The sequence below is a fragment of the Vanellus vanellus genome (assembly GCF_965231255.1).
Source record: "Vanellus vanellus genome assembly, chromosome: 2".
NCBI lineage: Eukaryota > Metazoa > Chordata > Aves > Charadriiformes > Charadriidae > Vanellus > Vanellus vanellus.
This window is the reverse complement of record NC_138906.1, coordinates 31650821-31677265: the sequence shown is the minus strand read 5'-3', so window position 1 is coordinate 31677265 and position 26445 is coordinate 31650821. Positions and strand designations below refer to the sequence as shown.

General features: G+C 40.7%; 1 protein-coding gene across 1 annotated transcript; it reads right to left on the bottom strand.

Annotated features, from left to right (window-relative positions):
• Window positions 1-2663: 2663 nt before the first annotated feature.
• LOC309668525 (uncharacterized protein) lies at window positions 2664-12860 on the bottom strand (the record flags this gene model as incomplete). The annotated part of the gene is made up of 5 exons (XM_082478949.1): window positions 2664-2901; window positions 4524-4619; window positions 5380-5484; window positions 8569-8664; window positions 12626-12860. 5 exons carry the CDS (start codon window positions 12858-12860, stop codon window positions 2792-2794), a joined length of 642 nt encoding a protein of 213 aa, XP_082335075.1. The 3' UTR covers window positions 2664-2791.
• Between the last annotated feature and the right edge of the window lie 13585 nt (window positions 12861-26445).

Sequence of the window (26445 nt, the reverse complement as noted above, 5' to 3'; positions counted from 1 at the left end):
GTTGTGCATGTAAGTAAATTAAAAAGAAGAAACACCTCTCACCTTTTCACACACATTCTAAAAAGACAGGATATCAAAAACGCAACCAGTGCACTACCCCTACAATTTTTTCAGTTGCTTTTAGTGAAAATCAGAGCATCTGTATAAGGTCTTACAGTTAGCTCTAATAAATAAGGGAGGTAACATCTTCTGTATCATTTTTCCTAACCCTTGAGCTGGATGCATAACTAGCTTTTTACAGGAAGATAAATCTAGCTCCAAAAATTACATGCTGTAACTCGCAAGTATGTTCAATCCCCCAGTAAGTGGGAAACAAAAAAAGAAGACAAGAAATACTTGCAGCTCTTTTAATAAATATATGTAGAACTGTGGAAATAATAGTTTGGGGACCTGAACTGTCATTAATAATACATTCTGAGACTGTTCTACTTTAAAATAACTACTAGAAAATTCACTTTTAAACTCACTGAAAATATTGCAGAGATTTAAATAATTTTTCGTAAAAACAAGAACAAAACCAAAAAAACCCCCGAAAAACCCTGTAGCCAGTAGATGGTGCTACATTCAAGCAGTATTTCTAAAATATGCCACCACATTCTGCGTGCCATCAAATTACTGCTTACTTATTTCAATCATTTCTAAACAGGGAACTATTTAAATTAGTATTTGTTCTGGCCTGCTCAGAAACACCAATTACAGGTCTCGCTCAGTGACTGCTCCCAGTCTCATGCTCCTAATGACGCTAATATCTCTTTTGGCTTCTAATCACCATTATTGTCACTTTCAGCTTTATGAGTAGAAGTCACTCTTTTCAGGAACAACAGTGAGATATTATGCCTCTTTGCATTTACATACCTCTGCTCATTTAGTCTGAAATCTTGGGTTTGAGGCAATTAATTTTTTTCCATCCACTTCCCTGCAACCAGTATGTCATCTAAGGTATACAACTTATCTCCCGAATTTCTAAATTATGGCATGATTATTGTAGTGAACACAGAAACAGAATTTCGTCATCATAAAGCCCACTCCAGAACTTTTGATGAAATCATCTTGTTCCATGCATGAAAACCACATTTTTCACCAGTGTGTCTGAAATATCGTCTATCACAGCAAAAGCAGCACAAAAAACATACACGCCTCTAATTCTGTCCCCTGCCCCTGGCAACAAAACCTGCAAAACACATGTCCATAGCAGGTTTCATCTGAACCAAATGCAACAGCCTCCAAAGCAAGGGCAGAGGAAGGCTTCTCAACTACACAACACAGCGATGGCTCGTAACAGAAAACAGGAGTCTCATGAACTATACCAGCATCTTTTGTTTGCCCTCCATATGCTTGGGTTCTCTCTTTGAGAGGTTGGTAACTGAGAAGACCACATTTTGTTTGTTTCTTGTCCATGCTCAGTGGCTTGTAAACCCTGGGGAAACATGTCCATAGAAGTCACTCTGCCCATGGAAGCTCCATGTTCTGGTAAGGGAGCTTATACACAGATATTCCACCAAATTGATTAAAATAATGCATAGGCAAATGGATTACAGCAACGCATAGTTAAAATTATCCCACCAAGAATTCCAGTTTTACCTAGAAGATGATGAAAATCAATCACTCACTCAAAAGAAAAATTGATTTGCACATCATTCAGAGTTGACTGATGCAACTTCGGTGTTTTGGCAAAACCTTCCTCAACTGTAGCCTTCAAGAAACAGCACAGATGAGACATGGAACAGTGAATGTAGGAGTCTCAGTCCAATCTGCAGCCCGTTCAAAAGGCTGCAAAAGCTAAACGAAGGCTAAAGCTAAACGAGGGCAAACTGGAACATGCCCAGGAGACAAGCCTCAGCATCCTCCACACAGGTGATTTGTGACAGACATGGCTTTTCCTCACTGCCAGTCTGTATCTTCCCATTATATTGCTCCTGCAACAACAGTCTTGAATGGGAATTAATCATCAACGTCTACATCTTCAGAAGAGAGATAAATACGTTTCCCTATCTTACTGGGATAAGGAAAAGAAATAACTGGAAGTTGAGAGATGATGAGATAATATGATGGCAGAAGTAGACAAGATAAGGACTCTTTTAGAGTATCAGCATGGATTAAGCTTTTAGAAAGTAACAGCGGAACTGTCTGAAGAAGTACTGTGTTTGGGATTTTTTAATACCACTTAACTGATAAAGATCCAAATTTGATTGGGAGAAGGGGCAGGAAGTATACATAAAGTGATAACCAGGATTTTAATAAGATGCTTTGCACTTTGCTGATGTTCCCGAAAGATGCAAACTCTGCAAGTTTCCTCTTGCAACCATGTAATCTTATTGAAGGTGAATTATACTTGAACTAACATCCACTTCTGATGCTCTGAATTAAGGACATTTTGTTTCATGTGCTTTTTAAAAACACATCATTAATATAATGCAATAATTCTAGTCAAAGGGGGGGAAAAATCAAAAAGAAGAGCATAGATCTATTCTGAAGCACTTTATTTGAAGAGTAAATTTTATTTCAAGGTCAGCTGTATCAACCAAGACATAGTACTTCTGCTGAGGAAGAAAAATGAGAAGAAAACACGTGCCATACACTACACACACTCAGACACTTGTAACAGCTTTGTTACAATCAGCAATACTTTTCTTTCATACAGAAAAGCATTTACTTCATATACTGAAGACAAAAAGCTACCTGAAATTAATTAGTTACCACACTTTCTTTTAAGGTCCCCCACTGCTGCAGACTTCATCTCTGTATGAAGAGTTACATGAAGAAAATGCAGCTTAACTTTACTGAAGTTTCTTCATTCCTTCCTTTTCTTTGTACACTGTAGACCAGAGTACGGCAGTCGACATCTGCACACGTTTGGAGCTATGCATTTTCCTCCATGTTGACAAGGCAGTTTACATACAGCTGAAACGAGACACCAGATACACAGTATGTCTTCAGCACAACACGGGATCATTTTTCTTCTTTGTCTCACTGTGCTAGCAGAATTGTTCCCTGGTGATCACACTGGGACAGTATAAATAAAAGCATAGTGGAAGAACTGAAAAGCAATGCCTCTCAATTTATGGCATCATGGCCTTCACTGGAAAACAGCCACAGTACATCTAGCCTTACTCATGCTCTATTCCCCTTTTAAAATACTATAATTTCTGCTGTTCTTTAAGGCACAGGCTATTTTTGAGATGGATGCCTCCATGAAAGTGAGGGAACAATAAAAATTCCTACTGAAATTTATTCAAGCTGGTTCTTGGATCCACATCCATGAGGAAACAGTTGCCACATACTAGCTGTTGCTCACATGCTGCCCTTCTGTTCCCCCACTCCCCCAAAAGAAGGGCAGAGGAGGACCGAGTGGGCACGGCTTTAGTTGTCCCCTAGCTACACAGCACTTCAGGTAACAAGCCAGGGGCTGTCATTTGCTTATGAGCATCTGTACCAATACAAGTCAAACTGGATGCAGACCTAGTTAGTTCGGGAACAGTGATTATTTTGACATTAAGAACCTGAAGACTTCTACCATTATTGCTGGTGGAGGGAATGGAGCTATGCATTTTGTAAGTTCTCTTGCATCTCCCATTTTACCTTTTAATACAACACTCTATCTTGATACACTGATGAATACAAAGGATGAAAATTTTGCTGGCCAAAAGGGAATGTTAAAGAATTATTTATTGATGTTTGCTTGACTGTATATATTGCCGGAGAACTAACATTAGCTGATTTGGATTCCCACAGCCACACAAAAATTTCAAATGCAGAGGACTTAATCTAGAGACCTTGCACCTACGATATTGATTTCAAAAGCAATATTTAAAAGAGCTTTCTCTCCATTTCCCAGAGAGCAAATGAAAAAACTTTCATCTTGACAGTCTCAGGGTTATTGCCTTTAGCATCAGGGCAGCGCTGTTATGAGCATACAAGGCCCTGCCAGAGAAAGGTGGGTTAAAGTTTTTGTAATCATCACCTGCTTTTGTGAATCAAAATTTGAGAAAATGCAAGTGTTGTTCAGCAAGAATGTCATTCAGTACTAATCCTGATTACAGCCGGCTTCCTCTTACTCATTTAAGAGCACCTGGAGTTGACTCTGCCGACTTAGCCCCAAAGTGAGAAGCACGTTTCAATTTTCCATGTCCATAAAATTTAATGAAGCTTCTAACCCACATCAGTAGTGATAGCGTTTCTGTAACAGCCATTTTCAGTTCTTTTATACTGGGGTCTTGGTTTATAGAAAATATTTCAGAAATACTGACAAGACATACCAAGTGATGAATTTGGTGACAACCAAAACCTGAACCTGAATTTACTGCATCGACTGCAGTGGGAAAGTTCTGTCTTTCTGACCAAATTAAAAAGCCATCTATTCCTTACGCATACTTGTAAGATCCCCAGTATGCAGAAGCAGCTCTCATTTGCTATTCTAAGCTATTTTCCTAGCAGCTTTGTTAGTCACTGAAGATTTGAACACTATATTGGTAAATCAAACAAGTAGAGAAAAGGACAAACGAAAAGCGTCAGAAGTCATTTACCTAAGTGACATGCTCCACCGACCCATCCAGCTGGACAGCTACAAATCCCAGGAGCCACACAAGCTCCATTATTCCGACAACCTTGAGGACAAATTGCTAGAAGAAAAGAATGGGTAAGTCAGCAGGATTTATAAAACTGATATAAAAGAATTCTGACAGGATGAAGGATTCAGGATGATACAAATCAAAATGGCAAAACACATTTTCTTCCAGGCCAGATACTCAACTGATATAACTCTAAAGGCATTTTGAGGACCATGGAAATGGAAAAAAATACGTATGTATGGTGTTAAGAATTTTGGTTTAAATATTAACAGATCTACACTTTAATGCAAAATTGACACTATTTTATCTGAGTGTGTACCAGTAATGCAGGTCCTTCATTTCAATAGTAATGCACTGACATTTCCATGGTTATTAGCCTCTTAATCCTCTTAAAACAATTTTGTTACTGCAGTTATATTTTTAATCAATATAAATATTTTATTTATGTAAATACACAAGGTCCTGTGAATGACCCATGCCATGATAGTATCACCTTATTATCCTTATTTAATAGCAAAGTAATACAGGCATTTTAACTGAGAGAACAGTTCCTTCAAACTTTTCTCCCAGGAGAAAAACAGGGTTTAATTTGATTTGTGGGCTGTATATTGCTTTTTCTACAAACCAAATGAGTAAGAATTCTGTTCTTGAGAATGCAGTGATAAAAACCAGACTACTCCAATGATGAATCTAGCAAATTATTTTTATTTCCAGTGCCCTCTCATCAGGCTGCCATCAGGACTTGTTCACAGGCCTTAGGGACTGTTAGCCACCTGTGGGACAAATAAAGCACACGAATGTAGGTACCCACCTTCTTGGCACCTTGATCCTGTCCAGCCAGAAGCACAAAGGCACTTCACAACCCCATTGACAGAGATGCATTCCCCACCATTTTGACAGCCTCCTTCACAGCTTACTACAGAAGAACAGCATACACAATGCATTTCAGAAGCAGTGTAGGTTTTCAAATAATTATCTTTAAACAGCTGGTCTATCATCAACTGCTTGTTTTACCACGTCTGCAAAGACTAAAATTTCAACTATTCAGAGCACGGCAGTTCCACAAAGAGTGAGTGAGAATGACAGAACCACGTCTGCAAATGCCAACTCAAAATGCAGTTAAAATTAAGCATGTTGAGCATTTAGCTTGAGAGTACCAACAAACAAACATGATTATTCGTATGGCACAGCTCCTCCCCTCCCCAACTGTGAACCAGCTGTTCATCAGCTATACCACTGCTCATCAGCTACACTACAGTAACTACTAACATGCACATACTTATCAATCTTGCCAAATCAAAGCTGTTAAGTCAATAACATGCAGTCAAGGATTCACATCTTTCCTTACCAGGCAGGACCTACACACAATAAGAAGAAGAAGGGGATATTACTTTGGCAAATGAACTTATGACTACAGTCGAGTGGTGCCTTCCCAAACTATCTAAGTCAGCGTCCTCATTCCAGAATCGTTCTACATGTCAAAGCCCTGAAGGCCTCATTAATGAGACGTTATTTATGCCAGGCTGTGGTGTGCACCGTCTTTGAAATATGGTGTAATTACTGTTCTGTACAATCAAGTGCATTCTTTCACAAGAATGAATTTAAGTGTATACAACACCTTCACTGTACTGAAGAGAAATAACTATCCTTCATTATAAGGATGGACAGTCGGGATGCCTGCTTGATACTTGGTACAAAAAAGTCCAAATCTCTATTGTACCACAAGTTTTGAGCATGATTTCAGCTAATAGATTTTTGGCACAAATGCTGAACATGCAAGGACACACAAGTCAGCTCCAGCACAGCTAGAAAAGCTCTTCAAAGCTTGTTTGCATATTTCTTTGTCACACAGCATAAGTTAATGTATTTAATATTGATTGTATTTGATCAACTATGGTGACTGGGAGAAGCGCCTGAAGGAAAGCAAACATCAATCCAATCTTCAAGTAGGGTAAGGAGGACTCAGGGAACTACAGACCAGTCAGCCTCACCTCAATCCCTGGTAAGGTAATGGAACAGCTGATCCTGGAAAACATTTCCAGGCACATTAAGGACAAGAAAATCCTCAGGAACAGTCAGCAGGGCTTTACTGTGAGGGTGACCAAGCACTGGCACAGGTTGCCCAGAGAAGTTGTGAAGTCTTGATCCTTGGAGATAGTCAAAAGCTGTCTGGACATGGTCCTTGGCAACTGACTCTAGGTGTCCCTGCTTGAGCAGGGGGGTTTGACAAGATGACCTCCAGAGGTCCCTTCCAACCTCAACCGTTCTGTGATTCTGTGTGATTCTGTAGTAGTACATTGTGCTGCAATGCAGTTTTGTATATCCAGGCTGCATGTGCCACAGTACTCCCCCTTAAAGGTGAACACAAGCATGTCCCTTGCCTTACAGGGATAACATGATAACAAATACAAGTAGGACTTTTACCCAGATACAAATCCACATCTGGACTGTAGTATTAGCACAAACTGAATCCACACTCTGCTTTTCCCATTTAAGTAGTACCTCTCACCTTGCTTCTAATTTAGGCTCTTCTGAGAAGGTCAAGTTCCCCCTTCTGTACAGACCCCACAAACCTACACTTTCAGTTGGCTTTTAAGAAATTAAAAAAAAAAAAATAAATCCTTTTGCTGGAAAATGATGCTGACCATGCTCCAGTTGACCACATGGCTGTCAACATTGTTATGTCTACTCAAAATTAATAGTTATTTCCCAATGCATTACACAATAGCACTGTGTTACACAGATCTTCATTAGAAGACACTTCCTCATCTTTCTTATTCCTCTATAATGTTAACAATTTTGATATCAAATTATTATCACTGGCAGTTGAATTCCCATTCAGTCTAGTCAATGTACCAGAGCTACAGTTTAAACTTCTGTAACTTCGACAGATGTTACCACATTAGGTACACTCAGGTCATGCTTTCTTCATAAAATACCAAATAGAGATTTATTAAAAAATAAAACAAAAAAAAAAACAACCACCAAACCCTACCTCAGACAACCCAACTACAACAAGACTCCAGAGAGCTGCAGAAGCTAGCAGGTCCTTCCCCAGGTACCAACTAGGTTACTCTCCAAGTAAACTCCTGTAGATATTTCACATTTGAAGGAAATAAAGAAAATGCCCACAGAATAAACATCAAGCATAAAGCAAGAATCCTGTGAGGTGTTACTAGCTGCTGTGACCACAGTCAGACAGAATGCTTATTACATTCTCAGCACAGTGATGACTGTCCAACTAATTTATCAGCACCTGTTCAAAAAGAACTTCTAGAATTTTTTTAAGTGCCAGTTTGAGGCTTCTCTTCTGAAAGGAAAACAACACTTTCTTTTTTTCTACTTTCTGGGGATATCTTGCCTACAACATTTTTCCCCTCAAACTATTTCACGTTTGCTTCCTGTTTTATCCCAGAACTCAAGGTAGAACTCAAAATAGACTACTTATCAGTAGTCTAATCAGTTCATAACAACATAACAATGTTTTCTTGGATTGCCTTTTCTAATCCATGCATATATTCAATAGGCTTCACAAAACCATAAAAATTGGTCTTTGCTACTCCTCATCTCTGTCATCTCCCATTACCTATCAACAATACATTGTCATGCATATCTTTAGCAACTTGTCCTCAATATTACCACCTTGCAGTTGATTCACACAAGTTTTAACCACCTAATGCATAAATACATATCTATACAAGTCATCTTGTTGAGTTATTTAGAAAGAGTCTGATATAGAGCTAAACAAAATATTTACATAACACTTTTCCAAAGGACAAAAATTCTCTCAGATTCTCACATGTTTCAGTACATATACTCTACCCCATTCTCCTGCAAGCACACAGATCCTCTAGGCCATGCATTTTTGACAATAAGGTCAGAGGAATTAAGGTCATTATTTCAAAATGCATTAGTCCTGGACTTGAGGAGTGCCAATTAATTTTGTGTGTTTTCAAACTTCTTGTCTTTCCAAACTATCACTTGTTTGGGTTTTACTCACCTTTATGACAGTATCTACCCCCATAGCCAGGTGGACATCTGCATTTTCCAGGTCTGAGGCACTCCCCACCATTTTTGCATTTTGGATAACATGTTGCTGTAAGACAGACAACAAACAAATCTTGCATAAATACTGGTAAAGCTCACCAAAACTACTACTTAAACACATAAGAAATTTCTGTGTCTGAATACTGTCGTCACATTTCCTAAGACATACTTGCCCTACCATCTCACACTGTCAATCAGGTGAAATAGTTTCTCTGCACAGAGGGTACTCCATCATTTTAAGCTTTTAAACACTCAAGACAAAGGAAGCTTTTGGACCCTAGACTGAATAGAGAGAAGAGAGAGCCATATTGAAACAGAACAAAGGACAACAGCTGGACTGCCAAAGAAGCTTTAGATAATTGAAGTCAAGAAATGACAGGTGAGAAAAGAGGTGATAAGAATAAATGATTTAATAAAAAATGCTGCAGCTTCAGTGGCACCTTCTGATTCTTAAGACGTAATAACAGACTTAACTCTTTACTGGATTCCTACATTTATCTCCAGAAAAACTACGTGCTCATTTCATCATGCCTATTCTCTAAAATGTCTCCAGAAATAAGTCAGTAATTCCTTCTCCCCCACCCTCCTTTTTTTTTTTTTTTGGTCCCAGTTGGCCTCTCAGAGATCTTTCTGAAATGTACAGTGTTTATTTAGAAATCCTCCGAGATAAATGTAAGTTCTGTCATAACTGTAATTATCTGTTGGGAGAAAAGCACCTATGATCATCACAGATTCAGCAACTTTCTCATTGCTGATAGCCTGGACAAGTTGAATAAGGCACAAATAAAAATCTTCATTTTGGAAAATTCTGGGTAAATCCAGTCAGATTGAAAATAAATTCTTATCACGTAGCTCTCCTTGCTTCTCATAAATCATTCCTGAATCAGCCCTGGTGTCTGAGAAGACATTTGTTTATTCATACATAGATTTTTGAAACCCCTGTGTTTCAGAGAGTCTCATCTGAATTAACTGTAGGTGTGAGATGAGTTCTCTACATCACATTGCTTTATCCTTTGACTGGATGGGTGAGAAGTCTGAAACAGAGGGAAGAAAAGGGAAAAGATGAGCAGTGAATAATACCACACTGATTTTGCCCTCATATACTTATTGCACTCTCAAGCAATCCAATTGAGATTAGAGGATTTTTCACATTAGTATCTGCAGAATGAGTATTTGCATGCAAATAAAGGACACAGACACATATGAAAGAACTATTCAGCACTCAGCTCTGCATAACTGTTTTACCAGATGCTTTCAGTTCATTGGAAATGCCATGCAAGAGCTTTCAATTTAAGAAAAACTCTATTTCTGTATTATTTCACATAGTTTTATAAAGTTTATTTTACCTATTTATGCTAAAAAATACTAATGTGGCAGTGGTATCTCGATGGCACTGCGAAGTCACATACACAGAGTAAGACAGCAGCCGTGCTGTGAAGATGTAATACTTAAATTTGATACCACTTGCACAAATAAAGTGTTGCAAGTGGGAAGCACTGTCATGAAACAGGAAAAAAAAAAAAAAACACAACCAAAACAAGAGAATAGCAATGAGATCCCAAAAGATTAGTTGCATGCATTATGCAGTACTGTGATCCTATTCCACTGTTCTCATCTGCTAACCTTGGTAACTTTTGGACTGCTGGACACTTTCCCACACAAAACATATATTTATAGGAGAGAGCTGAGGAAAGACCCTCCATCAGGCACATATCTTTCATAAAGCATGGATTTCAACAGAGCAAGGGCTGTGTGAAAGAATTAAATATTGTCCTGAAATCCAAAGCCTCAAAACTGTTTTTCTTTTCCTTATGCTTGTTTTACCCTTTGCCAAAACATCTGCAACTCCTCCCAGATTTTAAGAATAAGCAAGACTGTATCTTCAGTGAATGGGAGGGATCTGACCTGCAGCTTCATAGCACAACGTGCTACCAACAGTCCCACCAGAATAGATGTTATGCTGAAAGCACCCTGAAGAATTTTAGAATACACTCGTGTTCAGAGACCTCTTAGGATTGCTCACAGGTATTACAGTTGAGTCCACCAAAACTACTTGACTCACGTGTCATTGCAATCCCACTTTGAGCAAGAAGACTAAGCAGGAAAAACTCTTTTCTAAGCAACCCACCCGACTAGAGAGAACCAGTCCTAGAAAAAGCCTTGCCTAACTTTTTCCCTCCAGTATATCCATGTTTTGCAATCCCACAGGCTACGGTATTCCAAAACCTATACTGAACATAGTATCTATGTATATAATTAGGTCCATTTAGCTCCTAACCCCAAACTCAAAAAAGTTTGAAGATCACCTACTTAAAACAAGAACAAATGTAACTTTTTCCAAACTGCCTTCAACTGTAGTGAAATTCACTTCGACTTTTGCTGATTACAGAACAGATTTTTTCCTTCCCCTCCAGACCATCTCAACAGGCAGAAAAGGCTAGAGGTATCACAAATACTTTTTTTACCCCACTATTTCAAAACCAGAACACTTCAAGTAAAAAGCACAGTGCAAAACAGAAAAATATCCCCTGCCCCTTCCCAGTCAGACAGAAATACATGTCCTACCTTTCATTTGTATGTTTTTGGTGGGATGAAGGAGGAAAAAAGTTAGCTTGTCTCAGTCAGTTTTCTTGACAGAACAAGATATGAAACTTCATTTATCCAAGTTTTTTCTGCATTGATGACCTTATCAGAGCAAGCATACAGTGGTTCCCTTAACAATACCAGATACTTCACCTCTCTAGTTCGAAAATGGATCTGCATCTCTGACAATCTTTCACACCTTCTCTAAACCAAAAAATGTCTGGGATCCAACAGTTGTTTGGAACAGTGCAAACTGCAGAGTTATTCACCCCCCATACGCAGTGCATTAACTATACATCATTTGTCACCACCTGTTCACCTTAACTTCTAAATAAAACAATGGTCTATGAACGATTGCAGTGCTGAAGGAAATTTTCAGCATTGCATTTCAGAGTTTAAAAAAAATAATCACTTTTAAGATGAAGAGCATTGAGAACTAAAACAAATACTCTACAAATTATATTAATTCTTCACACAGGACAAGATGTAAAGCAAAAGAACTCTTCCTGATAGGGAGTGGTTTTTAGCAATTATTAGCCACAATGCTCTGTAGTTAAACTTTTGAAGAAAGGCATTAGAAATTGGGCGTGTAACATTAAACAGGGTTTAAACTGAAACTCTTCTCGCTAGCATATACTTTTGTATATTGTGTGACATTTTCAAAAATACCTTGTCTCCCCTGGGAAATCAACAGGAACAAATTTCAGCTCACCCTAGCTTTATGCCTCCTGCCGTGGAAATGGGATTCTGTGGGTCAGCCTCAGAGAGCTGTCAGTCCTCTAAAAGCACCATTCCTTACTCAGCCAAGTATTTAAACACGCACAAAAAAAGTGATAAAAGGAAGCTGCTGCAGAAGCCTCTCCAGTAAGTGGAGATCTGCCCAATGTTCACATGGTACAATGCAACCTACTGACCAGACGGCCACATCTGTGGGCTTCATCTACTCACCTACCAAAGGAGCTGGCCCTTGGTTGTGCTCTATCAGCTTGCTGTCACTGCCTCGCCTCACCAGAAACCGGCTGTCTCTACCCCTCTTCTTCCACCCCACCTCGTTTGCATCCTCCCCGGCATCTCACCACCACTGTCTCATGCCGTACCCTGACCTCAGCTCCTCACACCTCCCCGGAGGGATTGCTTGCAGGAAGGCCCACAGCTCCCGGCGCTCACCCGCAGGTACCCGTGCCCAGCCCTGTACAGGCCGTAACACGTCCCCACAGCCGCCGGCAGGTGACGGCCTCTCGGTGCGGCCTGGGGGCGGCCGCCGGGCGCGGCCCTGCCCGCGCCGCTTCTCACCTTTCCCCGCGGCGAGGCGAGGCGAGACGCGGGGCGGGGCGGCCTCTCCCCGCCCGGCGGCGGCTCCCCGCCGACGGACCCCCACCGCAACCCGCCCCGGCACCCCCGAGCGCCGTGCGAGGCCAGGCCGTTACCGTGCTGGCAGCGCTCGCCCTCGTAGCCCTTGGAGCAGAGGCAGGTGCCGTTGCCGAGGCAGAGCCCGCCGTGCTGGCAGCGCGGGCTGCAGGCCGCCGGCGGGCCCGCCGCGAAGGGCAGTGCCGCCACGCCGGCGGGCCGGGCGGCCGCCACGCCGGCGGGCCATAGCCCCCACAGCGCCAGCCAGAGCAGCAGGCGGGGCAACCCCCGGCCGCCGCCGTCCCGCCGCGCCATGGCCAGGGCGCCTCGCCCGCCGGCAGCCGCTGGCTCGGGCAGCTCGCCGCCGTCCCGCTCCGCTCTGCTCCCCGCCTCCTCTCCGCTCACTCCCCTTTCACACCCCTCCCGGCTCCTTCACGCCCCCCTCGCTTTTCCCCTCTCCCTTCTTCTCCACTCCTCCTCCTTCTCCTCCTCCCCCCGCGGTGTGTCAAGGCGGGTGGAAGCCCCACCCGGGTGTCCGCGGCACTGGGCCGCGGGGGCTGAAGTAAAGCGGGCCTGGGGGGGGGGGGCGGTGGGCCGCAGCCTGGCCCAGGGCCCACCGCAGGCAGAGGTAGTCATGCACCAGCGCTGATGCGTGAGCAGGCCCAGGAGCCCTCCTTCGCATGAAGCTGGGCCGCAGGCCGTGCCCTTTGCGGGCCCTTACACTTGTTTTCACTGCTCTCACCACGTAACGACCCTCTGGAATCTCTAGTTTCCATTCATTTTCGTCGTTAAAGTCACCGTAACACAAGAATATCATGACGCAATATTTAAGGGTGATTTGAGAGAGAGAGGACTGACATACTGTGATCGCTGCCCACTTTGCATGGGGGGAAACAGGATGAATATGGGTTTCATGCTGCTGCCTCATAGAATAGTTTGGGTTGGAAGGGACGTTTAAAAGTCATCCAGTCCAACCCCCCCTGCCATGAGCAGGGACAGCTTCAACTAGACCAGGTTGCTCAGAGCCCCATCTAACCTGACCTTGAATGTTTCCAGGGATGGGCCACCTACCACCTTTCTGGGCAACCTGTTCCAGTGTTTCACCACCTTCAATGTAAAATATTTCTTCCTTATGTCTAATCTGAATCTACCCCCTTTTAGTTTAAAACCCCTTGTCCTATCGCAACAGGCCCTGCTAAAAAGTTTGTCCCCACATCCAGCGTGCCATCTCTGGGAATGGCTTGAATACAATTCTGTGACGAATAACAATATATTTCAATTCAACTGTGAAAATAACTTCAGTTGGAAGAGCACAAACGTAGATGATCTGAAAACATTCCCCCCCATTAATTCCCATCTTTCACAAGCGTGTCTTTCAGTACTTAAAGGGGGCCCACAGGAAAAGGTGGAGAGGGACTCTATCAGGGAGTGTAGCAACAGGACAAGGTGTAATGGTTTTAAACTGAAAGAGGGTAGATTTATATTACATATTAGGAAGAAACTATTTAGTCTGTGGGTGGTGAGACACTGGAAGAGGTTGCCCAGAGAAGCTGTGGATGCCCCATCCCTGGAAGTGTTCAAGGCCAGGCTGGATGGGGCTTTGAGCAACCTGGTCTAGTGGAATGCATCCCTGCCCATGGCGGGGGGGTTGGAACTTAGAGATCTTTAAGGTCCCTTCCAACTCTAACCATTCTATGATTCTGTGATTTTAAATGTTTCCCAGAGAAGACACACACTTTCAACGCCAAGACTGAGCCCAAGGGAAGTTCGTCAGATGAGTTTGATTGACCAACAGTGATCAAAGGATAGTATAAACACCTATGCAAATCATCTACAAAAAAGTGAAATAAACCTCATGCCTTTTGAAAAACTAAGGAAAAAACAAGTCTGTCTTCAACGGTGAGATCTGACTTTGAATTAGTATTACAGTGGCGTAATTAGTTGCCTAGATGAAGCAGTAATGTGATCTGGTAACTGAATTCATTTTGACTGGAAATTAAAATTTGTGTAATTGCTTGATAGAATAAAAGACAAAAGTACTTCTGTTGGAAAAGTGGCTTTGATTGCTTTTCATACCTGCAGAGTGTGGAACATAGATTTCCTAGAGGGAGTAAAATACAAGGCAAACCTGTTACCAATCATATGAGGTGCTGTCTGGCTTCTTGCAAACATTAAGGCACATGTAATGTGATCTTTGCAAGACTGTATTTAGCCTTTCAAGGAGCAAAGTAACACATTAAATGATTAAACAAGAGAAGCCTAGAAGTGCAATACTAAGTAATTGCCTGAAACAGGCACAATTTCCCTCTTGCTTGTACCTAGGCAACCAAAGCAACTTTTAGATGATACATGCGTACAATTACATTCGTCCTGTGCAAACCCATGTTGCAAATATCCTTCATGTAGTACTGGTGCTGACAAAAAAACCCCAGTGATCTAATTACTCATGCATAAGTTGCCACAGCCTGTAAATTTGCCATCTAGAGAAAAACCCCATCCAAACCCTATTCATATTGCTGTTCCAGTTGTGGTGGGGAGAACGGGATCTCCTATTTTCACACACAGTATTCCCTCTTGCAAGCACAAGGGTAATTGGACTGTGCAGTGAGAGCACTCTTGGTAAAACTGCTTGCCAGAAATATATTGGGGGATAAACTCTTCCCAAAAGGAATAGCTTTGTTTATGCCAGCCCCACAAGAGGAAAAAGAGAGAAGAAAAGAACTGAGATGCTGACTCTGGGCTGCATTGTTCTCTGGGTATATCATAATTTTACACTTCCTTGACTTCTGCCAATAATTTTGACTATATTGAGTTCTTCACAGAATTATTTTTCTATTTTTGTCTTTTCTCCAGTTTAATGTGAAAATGTGCCTTTCTGATATTAATGCCTAGCAACAATTCATTCATACAGAATTCTTTTCAGGTTTTAACAGCTATTCTTCATTATTCATGTAGAGAGTCTGATTTTTAAAGTACTATTTATTTTCAGTCCCATATCCCAGCTTCCCTATTCCAAAAGATGACTTCTGGTGGCTCAGGTTAATTAAGAGCCCCTTTTTTATTTATTTATTTCTCTCCAGGTTTCCTTTGAGGATCTTAAAATAATTAATACAAAAGAAAATAATCATATTTTGAAATATGGCAAGTGCCCCTCCAGCGACGATAATTAAATGCAAAGGCTATATTAAATAAGCTTGCCCAGGTGTTCCATTGAATGAAATAAATTTGTTTAAACATTATCTTCTGTAGGAAGGATTAAACTGCTTTACCATCTTGTGCATCTAAATTCATCTCGGGGCTTATCAAATTTGCTGAATGCATGTCTGCATTTTAAAGGGATTGTGTCATGTTAACAGAGGTTCTCACTGAAAACAGAAATGCTTCCAGGCATCTGACATGCTTTAGCCTTAGAAGCACAATCTGATAAAAAAAGATGGCAGTTAATGGAGTTGCTAAGTAGAGAGTTAGACAAAGAATTCACATTCATTCATTCATTCATGTCGTAATGGTTATATTCATAGAATCATAGAATGGTTTTGGTTGGAAGAGACCTTAACGATCACCAAGTTCCAACCCCCCTGCCATAGGCAGGGATGCCTTCCACTAGACCAGGTTGCTCAAAGCCCCATCCAGCCTGGCCTTGAACACTTCCAGGGATGGGGCATCCACAGCTTCTCTGGGCAACCTCTTCCAGTGTCTCACCACCCTCACAGTAAATAATTTCATCCTAATATGTAGTATAAATCTACCCTCTTTCAGTTTAAAACCATTACCCCTCATCTTATCACTACACTCCCTGAGAAAGAATCCCTCCCCATCTTTCCTGTGGGCCCCCTTAACGTACTGGAAGGCTGCTATAAAGTCTCCCTGGAGCCTTCTCTTCTTCAGGCTGAACAATCCCAACTCTCTCAGCCTGTCCTTACAGGAGAGGTGCTCCAGCCCTCTCGTCATCTTCATGGCCCTCCTCTGGACTAACTAACAGGTCCATGTCCTTCTTATATTGGGGACTCCAGAGCTGGATGCAGTACTCCAGGTGGGGTCTCATGAGAGTGGAGCAAAGTGGCAGAATCGCTTCCCTCAACCTGCTGGCCACACTTCTTTTGATGCGGCCCAGGATACAGTTGGCCTTCTGGGCTGCGAGTACATATTGCTGGGTCATATTGAGTTTCTTATCAATCAATAGCCCCAAGTTCTTCTCCTCAGGGCTGCTCTCAATCCATTCTCCACCCAGCCTGTATTTGCGCATGGGATTGCCATGGCCCACCTGCAGGACCTTTCACCCAGCCTTGTTGAACTCCATGAGCATATTTGATACTTTGTTTCAAACTAAAAACTAAATAAAGCAGTTTTAGGACTAGGACATTCACAGGCTCATTTTTTTTTGGTTATTTAAACAGTAGAAGGAGCGTGAACATCCTTCTGCTATACTGGCTACCTGAATCATAAAGAGCAGTATGTAATAGCCTCTTAAAGGGGCACTGCTGTGCAGTCCAGAGAAGACAGGGAAGAAGTGAAACCTGCATTATAATCTGAGCTGTGGTACTTAGTTATGTATTGTGGGAATAAGGATGCTCACCTGGAGTTTGGGATTCCGCTCCCTGTAAGGAAGAGCAGGTACAAGAACTGGGCTCTCCCACAACTTCATGGCCACTCCATACCCCACTTCTGCCCATCCTAGAGCCTGCGCATCTTCGTTTCAAAGACTTTTAATTCATTACAGTGTGAAAAATATTGAGGAAGTATAAGCTCAGATCTTCATGTGCCATGTGGTTTTAGGAGTCAGCCAGCTGTAACACAACACAACCTGCTCTCAAATGTACTCACTTGTAAGAAAACGATAAGCCTAGAAATCAGCATATGAAATTTTAGGGAGTGTTTGAGCCGTGGTGATGCACAATAATCTAATAAAATGTCAGTAGCTCATTAATCAAGTAGATTTGCTAGGGTGGAAGGTAATGTTAGGAGGTGTATTATACAGCTAACCTCTTTCCTAGCACTGTACAGTGTGTGCAGTTCAAAGCTTTGACGCAATCATAGCTGCACTGGTACAGCTGGACTCAGTGCTGTGCTTAATTACATCTAATAATGTGTCATCCGGAGCTGATGCTTTGTTTATCACTATGGCATCACAATTAGCACATACATTTATAGGTACTTTTCAGCATAATTTGATCTCCACTCTGTCACGCGTAGCTGAGCCATCAGGTGATGACACAGTTAAGTAGCATTCATCAAAGCTGTAACCCAACTCAAGTCCACCTCAAATCTTTCAGATAATAGGGACTTATGACCAACATCAGTCTTTGTTGACAGTTTGAATACTGATCTGTCTAGTGCAACGGGGCTACAGTGGCATTTGAAAAATATGTATGAAAGTCACTATAATTCTGCTAAAAGAAGGAAGAAGATGTATGGGTTTATTTTCAAAACACGCCCATGTGTGAATTAGGTGAGCAAAAATATTATATACGTACAGGCTCTGTACAAACATTTGTTCACAACTGCCATGCACATCTCTTGTTGGTGTCCAAAAATATGGATTGCATATACAGATTGTCACCATTAGCGCACCTAGCCTTGATTTCATAACATTAAGCCCTATTTTAATTTATCTGAAACAAATACATTAATCTGAAGGATACCAGCCCTGTAGGCAACTTTCAAAACCATTATTCTAATACGTAATTTTCTTCCCATAATGGCAAACTCTCAATGGGTGATGTTTAGTCAACAAGACTGATGTGCACTGGAGTCCTTGTTCACAGATTTATCTTGCTTACTAGATAGAAACATGGAAATTGTAGATGTTAGTGAGATATTACAGAATTAACACTTTAATCATTGCAATTAGTTATAAATCTCTCGTATTGTCACCTTTCCTAGGCATTTCCAATTAAAGTGCGGAATAAATCTGTGCCTGGGGACTCTGGGTATCCCAAAGCGATACAGGAATGTTGTCAAAAGAGCAGCCAGGCTCACTAGAAACAGTTTAGCTCTGTTTGAAGCGCTGCTGCTTTATGCAAGACAAGGTCACGCAGTCGCTACTCCCTCTTTTGAATCCTGGATGTAAATTACCTGACAGGAAAAGAAACGATGTTTCTTTTGCCCATTAAAAGCTTGCCAAGTAAAAAGATCAAGGCTTGTCTTATTCCCTGAGAGACAACTCAGCTTTCCCCTGTAACCTTAATTTCTTGTTGGATCTGATTCTGTCTTTCAGGAATGTTTGGTGATAGCTAAGCTAAGAAACCTTCCACTTCTACAAAGCGGGCAGGCCAGTGACCCTTTCTCTGATTTCACAAACGTAAACCGTTACTTCAAAGTTGCAATTTTATAAAACAAGGCCCTCATCTTCCACTGCAGATCACCTTGCTAAGTAGCTGCAACGAGAAGGGACCAAATGTTTACACAAATACTGCCCAATTTGATTTTGAAAGCTGAGACCAGTCTCACTATAACTAAGGAATTTTTTGCTTATGCTATAGGTCTTAAGATCAGCCCCATTCTATAGATGCACCATCTGAAAGATGCTGAGCAGACACCCATCAGCGGAAACCAAATCTGTGATTCATATACAAAAAATGACTTTTAAGGACCAAAGTCCAGATAAAGCAAGACTGTGAGACACTTTTAGGTATCACGTCCAGCTTCCTTTAGAGCCCTCTGGAAACTTCCTTATTTTCTTCAGCGCAGTGGTATCAGACCCTACAGCCCTGCAAATAAAGAGCATGATGTTGCAAGGCATCAGGTACCTTGAATTTTTATTTGGCCTGGAATTTAAAGGGCTCAGTATCACACAAAGTTGTTAAATTCAAACTGAAATAGTCCTCTTCCCATGCTCTTTTCTTTCTGCAGTGCACTCTGCTAAGTTGCTGAAGTGGGCTTGCAAGCAAATGAAAAGAATTTGATTTCCTCACTACTCGTGGGCTCTCAATCATGTCCCTCATAAATAAACGATTTTTTTTTTTGGTCACTGAATCTTATATTTTGCCCTCAAAGAAATTTGGCATAGTATCCAATGAAAAGAATAATTGAATAGCACTTGGTATAACTATTGACTGTAACTCAGATACCACACCACTGCACACAGTGTAAATACCAGGGGCCTAATGTTCTGTAAATTAATTGAAGTGGAAAGTCCATATTCACAATTCATCCTGATGAACTCAAGGAAAAAACCTATAAGGGTAAATACTAATTCTACGATAGGGTTTTTTTAGTATTGAGTAGTAAATTTTATATTGTTACAGTAGTTAAATCTCTGCCTCACAGGATTCAGCTTTATATCCACCAGCTCTCCACAGTATCAAATATTATTAATAATTTAATATTTATATAGTTATTATTGTACCATAAACCCTTCACACACTTATGCTGCTGTAAGCCAAAACAACACTGCTCAGGCTGCCTCAGAGCAAAACCAGTGTCTGTGGAAGCATCCAGAGAATCATTCTCAAGACATAAAGATATCACTTTGTGTGCCACAAAAATGCTGCCAACTTTAGGGTGAATATGGCTACTGTTCAACAGAGCACAGCAGCACAACCCAGCAATGCGGAACAGGAAATGAATAAAAAAAGACCACATCTAATTGATATTTAGATATGGTAGGATGTAATTACTCATTCTGGAATTCATTCAAAGCATCAGCACTCTGAATGCTCCCTTATTAAAAAAAAAAAAAAAAAAGTACAATCAGTTCTTTACTGTCCACCAGCAGAAAAGACTTTAGTTTGGCAGCTGATGGTTAAAAAAATTGGTTTGGTACATATTTATATGTTTTTCATGTCATTGTTATGCCTGTAAAGTCATATTACTTCAAATCTCCCTCTGAACTAAGAATGTGGTAACTCAAATAGATAGTAAATAGTACATAGAAGTTTAGCAGCACTTTACAAGTTTGAAGTTCATTATAAACATTGCCTGCTTGTGCTAATTTTCACAGCACTCCTGAGGGAGAATTAAACAGCACAACCACTTTACAGATGGTGGGGCAACAGAAAGCTGTTAGGCAACTCACACTTAGAGCTAAGAGTAAAGCTGGAGTGTACATGGTACTATTTGTTTGGTCCAAGTTTGAAATCATGACAGCATGTCTAATACAAATGTGGCTTCATGTGATCTGTGAAAGCCTGGCTGGGGAATGAATATGAAAAAAGAAGGAAGTTAGGTAATAGTTTATTTCTAAAGAATGATGCCATTCATCTGAAAACTGCAGGTAGACATCAACTTTCCTAACTGCGTAGGTATGATCATGTCAAGGGATTCCACCTCTAGTTTGAACAGAGATGGAATGTGAGCCCAAGAAACTTAAAAAAGTAAGAGCTGCTAACCTAAATCCTTAATGACAACAGGGCAAACAAGTTGACTGTGAAGTAAAATTCATGTTAACCAGCAAAGCAAAGAAGTAAAAATGATCATTAGTGTCAAAGAAAATATCTCAAATCTACCTCTAATTCATGTACGTGTGGATAACAGGTCGAGGAAATTAATATATCCAGGAATACAAAAAATTTTAACATTTGTAGAAAAAACCCAGCATCTTTGTTATAATCATCTGACTCTCTTTGAACATCCTATTAAATAGCCGATCTCCAATGCATCAGCTCAGCTCTCTCTGCCGTTTATGTGCTGGGCTCCCATTTCAACTCAGCCCCTTGAAGGACAGTAACTCTGATGGATGCTGATGGTCTGCACTGATGGTGAAGAACGATCACATTGTATTTAAGACTAACTTTTATATTTATATATTGAGTTGCCAGTTGTGAAGGGTTTTCTCAGATTATTTCTTTTCCCCTAAGTCTGTAGAGTCTGGAATCCTATGAGAAGTTTTAATTCTCAGTTTTAATTTTAAAAGCGTTTCTATTTCCTAGTAGCTGTGAAAAAGAGCTTAAGAACGTGATCCTAGAAAACTCAAGCAGATAGATCGATTTAAAATATCTTCACTTCGGCCAACTTCTTAGAAATACTTTTTTAAAAACTAGTATTTTTTTTATTTGTCTTTTGAGCTCCTAGGGTTGGTAATATTGTCCTTAATTTCACTTTTTATAAATGTAAAATGGCAACTTTGTTCACACATACACATCTTTGAACACACATTCACAAAAACAGAGCCTAAGGTAGCCTGACATTCTAGCACAGTCCCAGTCCAAAAATCCTGAAAATCAAATTTCCAAAATATAAGAATCTCCATTTGCTAATTTAGATATCACATCTGCAAGCATTACCAACACAACCCCTTGCATTACCTTAAGTGTTTTTGAGGTTTGAAATTTTTTAATCCAGCTTCTTAGGCTGTGGCTCTGCTAGAAAACTTCCTTCTCCTTGGTACACAACAATTGCAAGTTATAGCTGAATCGTAAGCGTGGATAGAGGACACTGACTCCTTCTCATTTTATCACTGAATTATTCTGAGCTGGTTTAAATGCAGCACTGACAAAGCTGTCTGTTACCAAAATTTGGGTGTCCTGACCACCACAGCTGGCAATTAAATGCAAATAAACAAGATATCTGCCTGCACCTAATTGTCAGGCATTGGGAACCTTAAAACCCAGAGGTCCTTGGATGAAATGTGCCCCACAGGCACAAAATGATCACATCACCTCGTATACGCTGATCATACCTATAGCTGCATAATGGACGTAGTACTAAATATATAGGACTTAGAGGCTGAACAGATGAGTGCAGAGCTGCTGCAGACACCATGTTGGCTTGAAACATGGTAGAAGTAAGTTCAGCAAAAGCATTTCAGGCAACTGAAAACAAAACGTTGATTGCATAAATTTCCCTGAGTATACTGGATGAAGATGAGCATAATAAAAGCCGAGCTGCTTAGCGCTTTAGACTTTCAGCTCACACTGCCTATGTGTAAGATGATTTGGTTTCCAAATTTAATGTTGCTGGCTGGAGGTTTATAGGTACACTGGACTTATGCACTGTGTCGTATTTTGGGAGAAAAGAATAACAAAAGTTAAAAGAAAATCAAACCTCAAACCCAGACTCAATTATGCAAACAGATTTTAAGACAGCCTCTTCCTCTCTACAATGGTTAATATTAATGTTAGAAATTTTCATTTTTACTCATTTCAGTGATGAAAAAGTCCAGTCCTGCATTACTTAGCCTCTCCTGCGCCTTAAACAGGTGTCATTTAAGCCAGCCAGTCAAAACCAGCACAAGGACACAACCAGACAATGCCAGAATGCCGGAACAGACCTTCCCCTTTTTAACATAGGGGGTTTTGTCAGACTTTCATTAAGGGTCTTAGCAGTTTTTCTAAGGCAAAACAGAATGAAACAGCATAAATACAATTTAATTAATACTGTCAGATTACAGTATCTCCACCCCCTCTTTAGAATTATGCCCAGTGGCAGCAGTTTCAATTTCTAAAAATAATTTCTAATCCATAATTTTATTTAACCACAGTGACAACTAGTAAAAAACATGCCACTGATAATATTTACAAGCAAAATCTCTCAAGAGGTATCATATCTGCATAAACAATTGGGTGACATTCCTCTCATACACATTTGCTCACTTTTGGAGACATGGGATTCTGCTTTAAGACCCTATAGTGGTAGACTATAGAGGTTGGCAAAAACGCTTCAGTAGAGTATGTCAACTGTTGCTCTGTAGTTATTATAAGGCCCTGTTAACGTGGATTGCAGTCAACATATGTTGCAGGATCCTGTTTTAAGAAAAATCATTCTTAGAAGGTGCTTAATATAGTTTTTCAGGGCTGATATTTTCATGCTTTATACTGTATTAGTTTATGGGCTAAAACAAATTGCATGGCTTATGAAGTGAAGGACAAAACTTTTGTTTTCTGCTGTCTACCAGAACTTCTGAAGTTGGTCGTTTGCCTTGATAAACTTGGTATCCTACCACCCTGACACCTTAAAATAAGCCTGCCTTGTGAGTGCAAATCAATATGTATTTGCAAGGAAGAAGGTGACAAAAGAGTCATGCTCTTTTCTATAGGTCATACATCCTCCTTTTCACTTCCTTTTTAATGGCACTTGGAGGAGCAGATGGGCTGAAGATCACAAAAGCAGGGCCACCGCTTCCCACCTCCACCAGCTCAGGGGTGGCATTCAAGTGTTCCAGCTGTGATTCATTCTGCCCTTTACACTCAGTAATCAATATGAAACATCAGTAATGTTTGACTCACCATTAAAAGTGTTATTTTTGTTACAGTGCTGAAAGAAGATGAGGCTGATGGGAATCTACACCATCCCAATGGCTCCAAGGACACCTGGTCCCTACACCCCTTCTTAACACTCCGAGCCATCCAGCACCAACACCCTGCCCAAAGTAAAACTCCTAATGTGTAACATCAGCCTCTGAGGAACAATGCACTTTTCTTAAGAAAGAAGGCAAAAGATATGAAAGACATTGCCAAAGCCTTCGGTTTTTACACCTGTGTGGAATTTTCTTAGTGAAAACTTAGATAAGCGAAATAACCCCAAGGAGGAAACAATTCCCATCATATAAAAAAATAAAATACCCCACCAGTGGCTCCCAGCCAGCCCAGTCTGTGAGAAGAAAAGGAGGATATGAGGTCCTTTTGAGCGACACTGTCAAAGCCAGGCAGCGATCATTTTGCCTACACAAAAATTATCGCACTGAAGTCTACACAGTGCCAAACCAGATTTATTGCCTAGCTACTGGCCAATAACAGGCTAATGCTACTGTTCTGGGTGTACTTATAGATATTATTTTTGTGAGTTACTTTAATTGCTGCAAAGACGATGAGGCTAATCACAGAAGTAAAGTGGTATATAGTCAAAGCCAAGAAAGTGGTACCAAACACGGGAAGTTGCAAAAAATTACAATCTTAAAAGCTGGGTTATATTTCTCTTTCATAATAAAAATTAAAATAATTAAATAGTGGTCTGGAAAAAGAAAGTTTTATTTCCCGTTTTCAGTGCTAAGAACACCTACACGGAATAACACCATATTCATAGCTATTTTTCCTCTACCGCTATTATCTGTAAGCTGACATGGAAGTCAATGCACAATACAGTCTGGCGCAGTGAATGGGGTTATTATGAGACTGTAAGAATTTGTGTCTCCTTTGCAATTATCACATTCAGTATTGGTCGTTATGGATTTGTGATAGAAGGAGATGACCCAGCAATCTGCACAGCCCATATAGTACATCACATTGTCTCTCTGGGACTGGGTGAGTTTTCACAGCTCAGCTGTTCACCGTTTATGTGTACAATAGAGCTAAAATGGAGTGCAAATATCTTAATGTCTTCCTTGTGTACGTCATTCCTGAGCATTAGCTCTGCATCTGTAGAATATTGTCCAAGCTGCTACAGATACATCTATTCAAATGCGTCTTAATTTTTAGCTGACTGTGGCTTTTTGACATGTCCCATCAAACAGCCAATAATGATATATTTTCTGGCATTCCTAAAACTGCTTCCCGTGTCTCTCAATTACTTGCCCCCAGCAGAATGGCTGCAGTTATTAGCTTTTGCTTGACTGTGTCATTTGTGTTATTCTAGTTCCATGTGAAGTATGACTTCCTGCCATTTATTTGCTAATGGCAACTAGCTGCCTTTCCCCCCCGAGGTTTTTTCCCCCCTCCAAAACGTACTAAATTATTTGCTGGCCAGAAGCATAATTATTCTTCATTGTCAGTACATTCCTCAGTTTCTTTAGGTTCTGTTCACATCCAGCAATACAGGTACTAGAATTATTTAGCCACAATTAAACTTCTACTGCATAATTAAGAGGTATTTACAAAGTACCAAATCCAAACAGCCTGTAATATATTATCCAACATGGACAAAAAATACAACCTAGAAAAATGCTTTGAGACTTATGATTTTTTTTCTTTTTTTGGAATCATCTTGGATTATAGTCTTTAATATGGAAATACAATTCCATATTAGCATATGCACAGTAATGATGCAAACAGCGTTGGCAGAGTTTTTTAATTTGGTTTTGTAAAGAATAATGAATGTTTGATTCAAACTGCTTGGAAACGGCCAAAACTAAAGTCCACTGAAATCCACCCCTCCCTGTGTTATTTCCATTTGCCAGAAGAAAATCTCAATTTGGAAGATTTGTTTACTCAGCCTCCATCAAATACTGTTTACTGAAAAAGTCTTTTGTGCGTTTCTGGGCATTGCAGATTGCTAACCTGGAGTTTGCTGATGAACTGCTGGTGGGGAATTGTAAACCTCTAGCAAGAAATGAAAAATAATAAATAAACAATCAGAAAAAAAAAAAAAGCTGAAGTCAGGATAGAAGGCACGGAGGAAACAGGAGAGTATATATCCTATACTATGCCGTGGTATAGTCTACTTCATTATTCTCTTTGCTGTTTTGTATATACTGTCTTTCCACACTGCAGTTGGAAGATGCTCTGACACTTTTGCTACCTCTATATATTATAGGGAGGAGTTCAGTGTCCCGGTCTGTTCGAGCAACAAAGTATGGCCAGACCTCTTGGTGTCCAGCCTTAAATCCCCCTGAGCAGCCAGCCTTCTCCTCCACACTCTGCTTGGGAAAGCGACACCTTTAATCATTCAAATCACAAATGAGTTGGACAAGATGAATTTGGGATGTGGTGAACCAAGTCTACAGCTAAACAGCAAGAACCGGGATGAAACTGGCATGAAAATCACGCTAAACGTGTAGTTCTGCATTAAACAGTGCCAGGGCCTGTTACTGGGAAATTGGTAAATTCTGTGTTGGTAAACACACACAAAAAACCCCATGATCTGCCTTGCTCTTGGCCGTACCAGCCAGCACTGTCCCAGGTCACCCCTAAGGACACTTACAGAGTTTGAACTCCTTGAAGACCATTCCCAGCAGGCAGTTTGTGCCCAACCAAACTTTTGTTTTGTAGGGTAAGGCAGTTTACATGGGCAGGGTACACCATGCCCA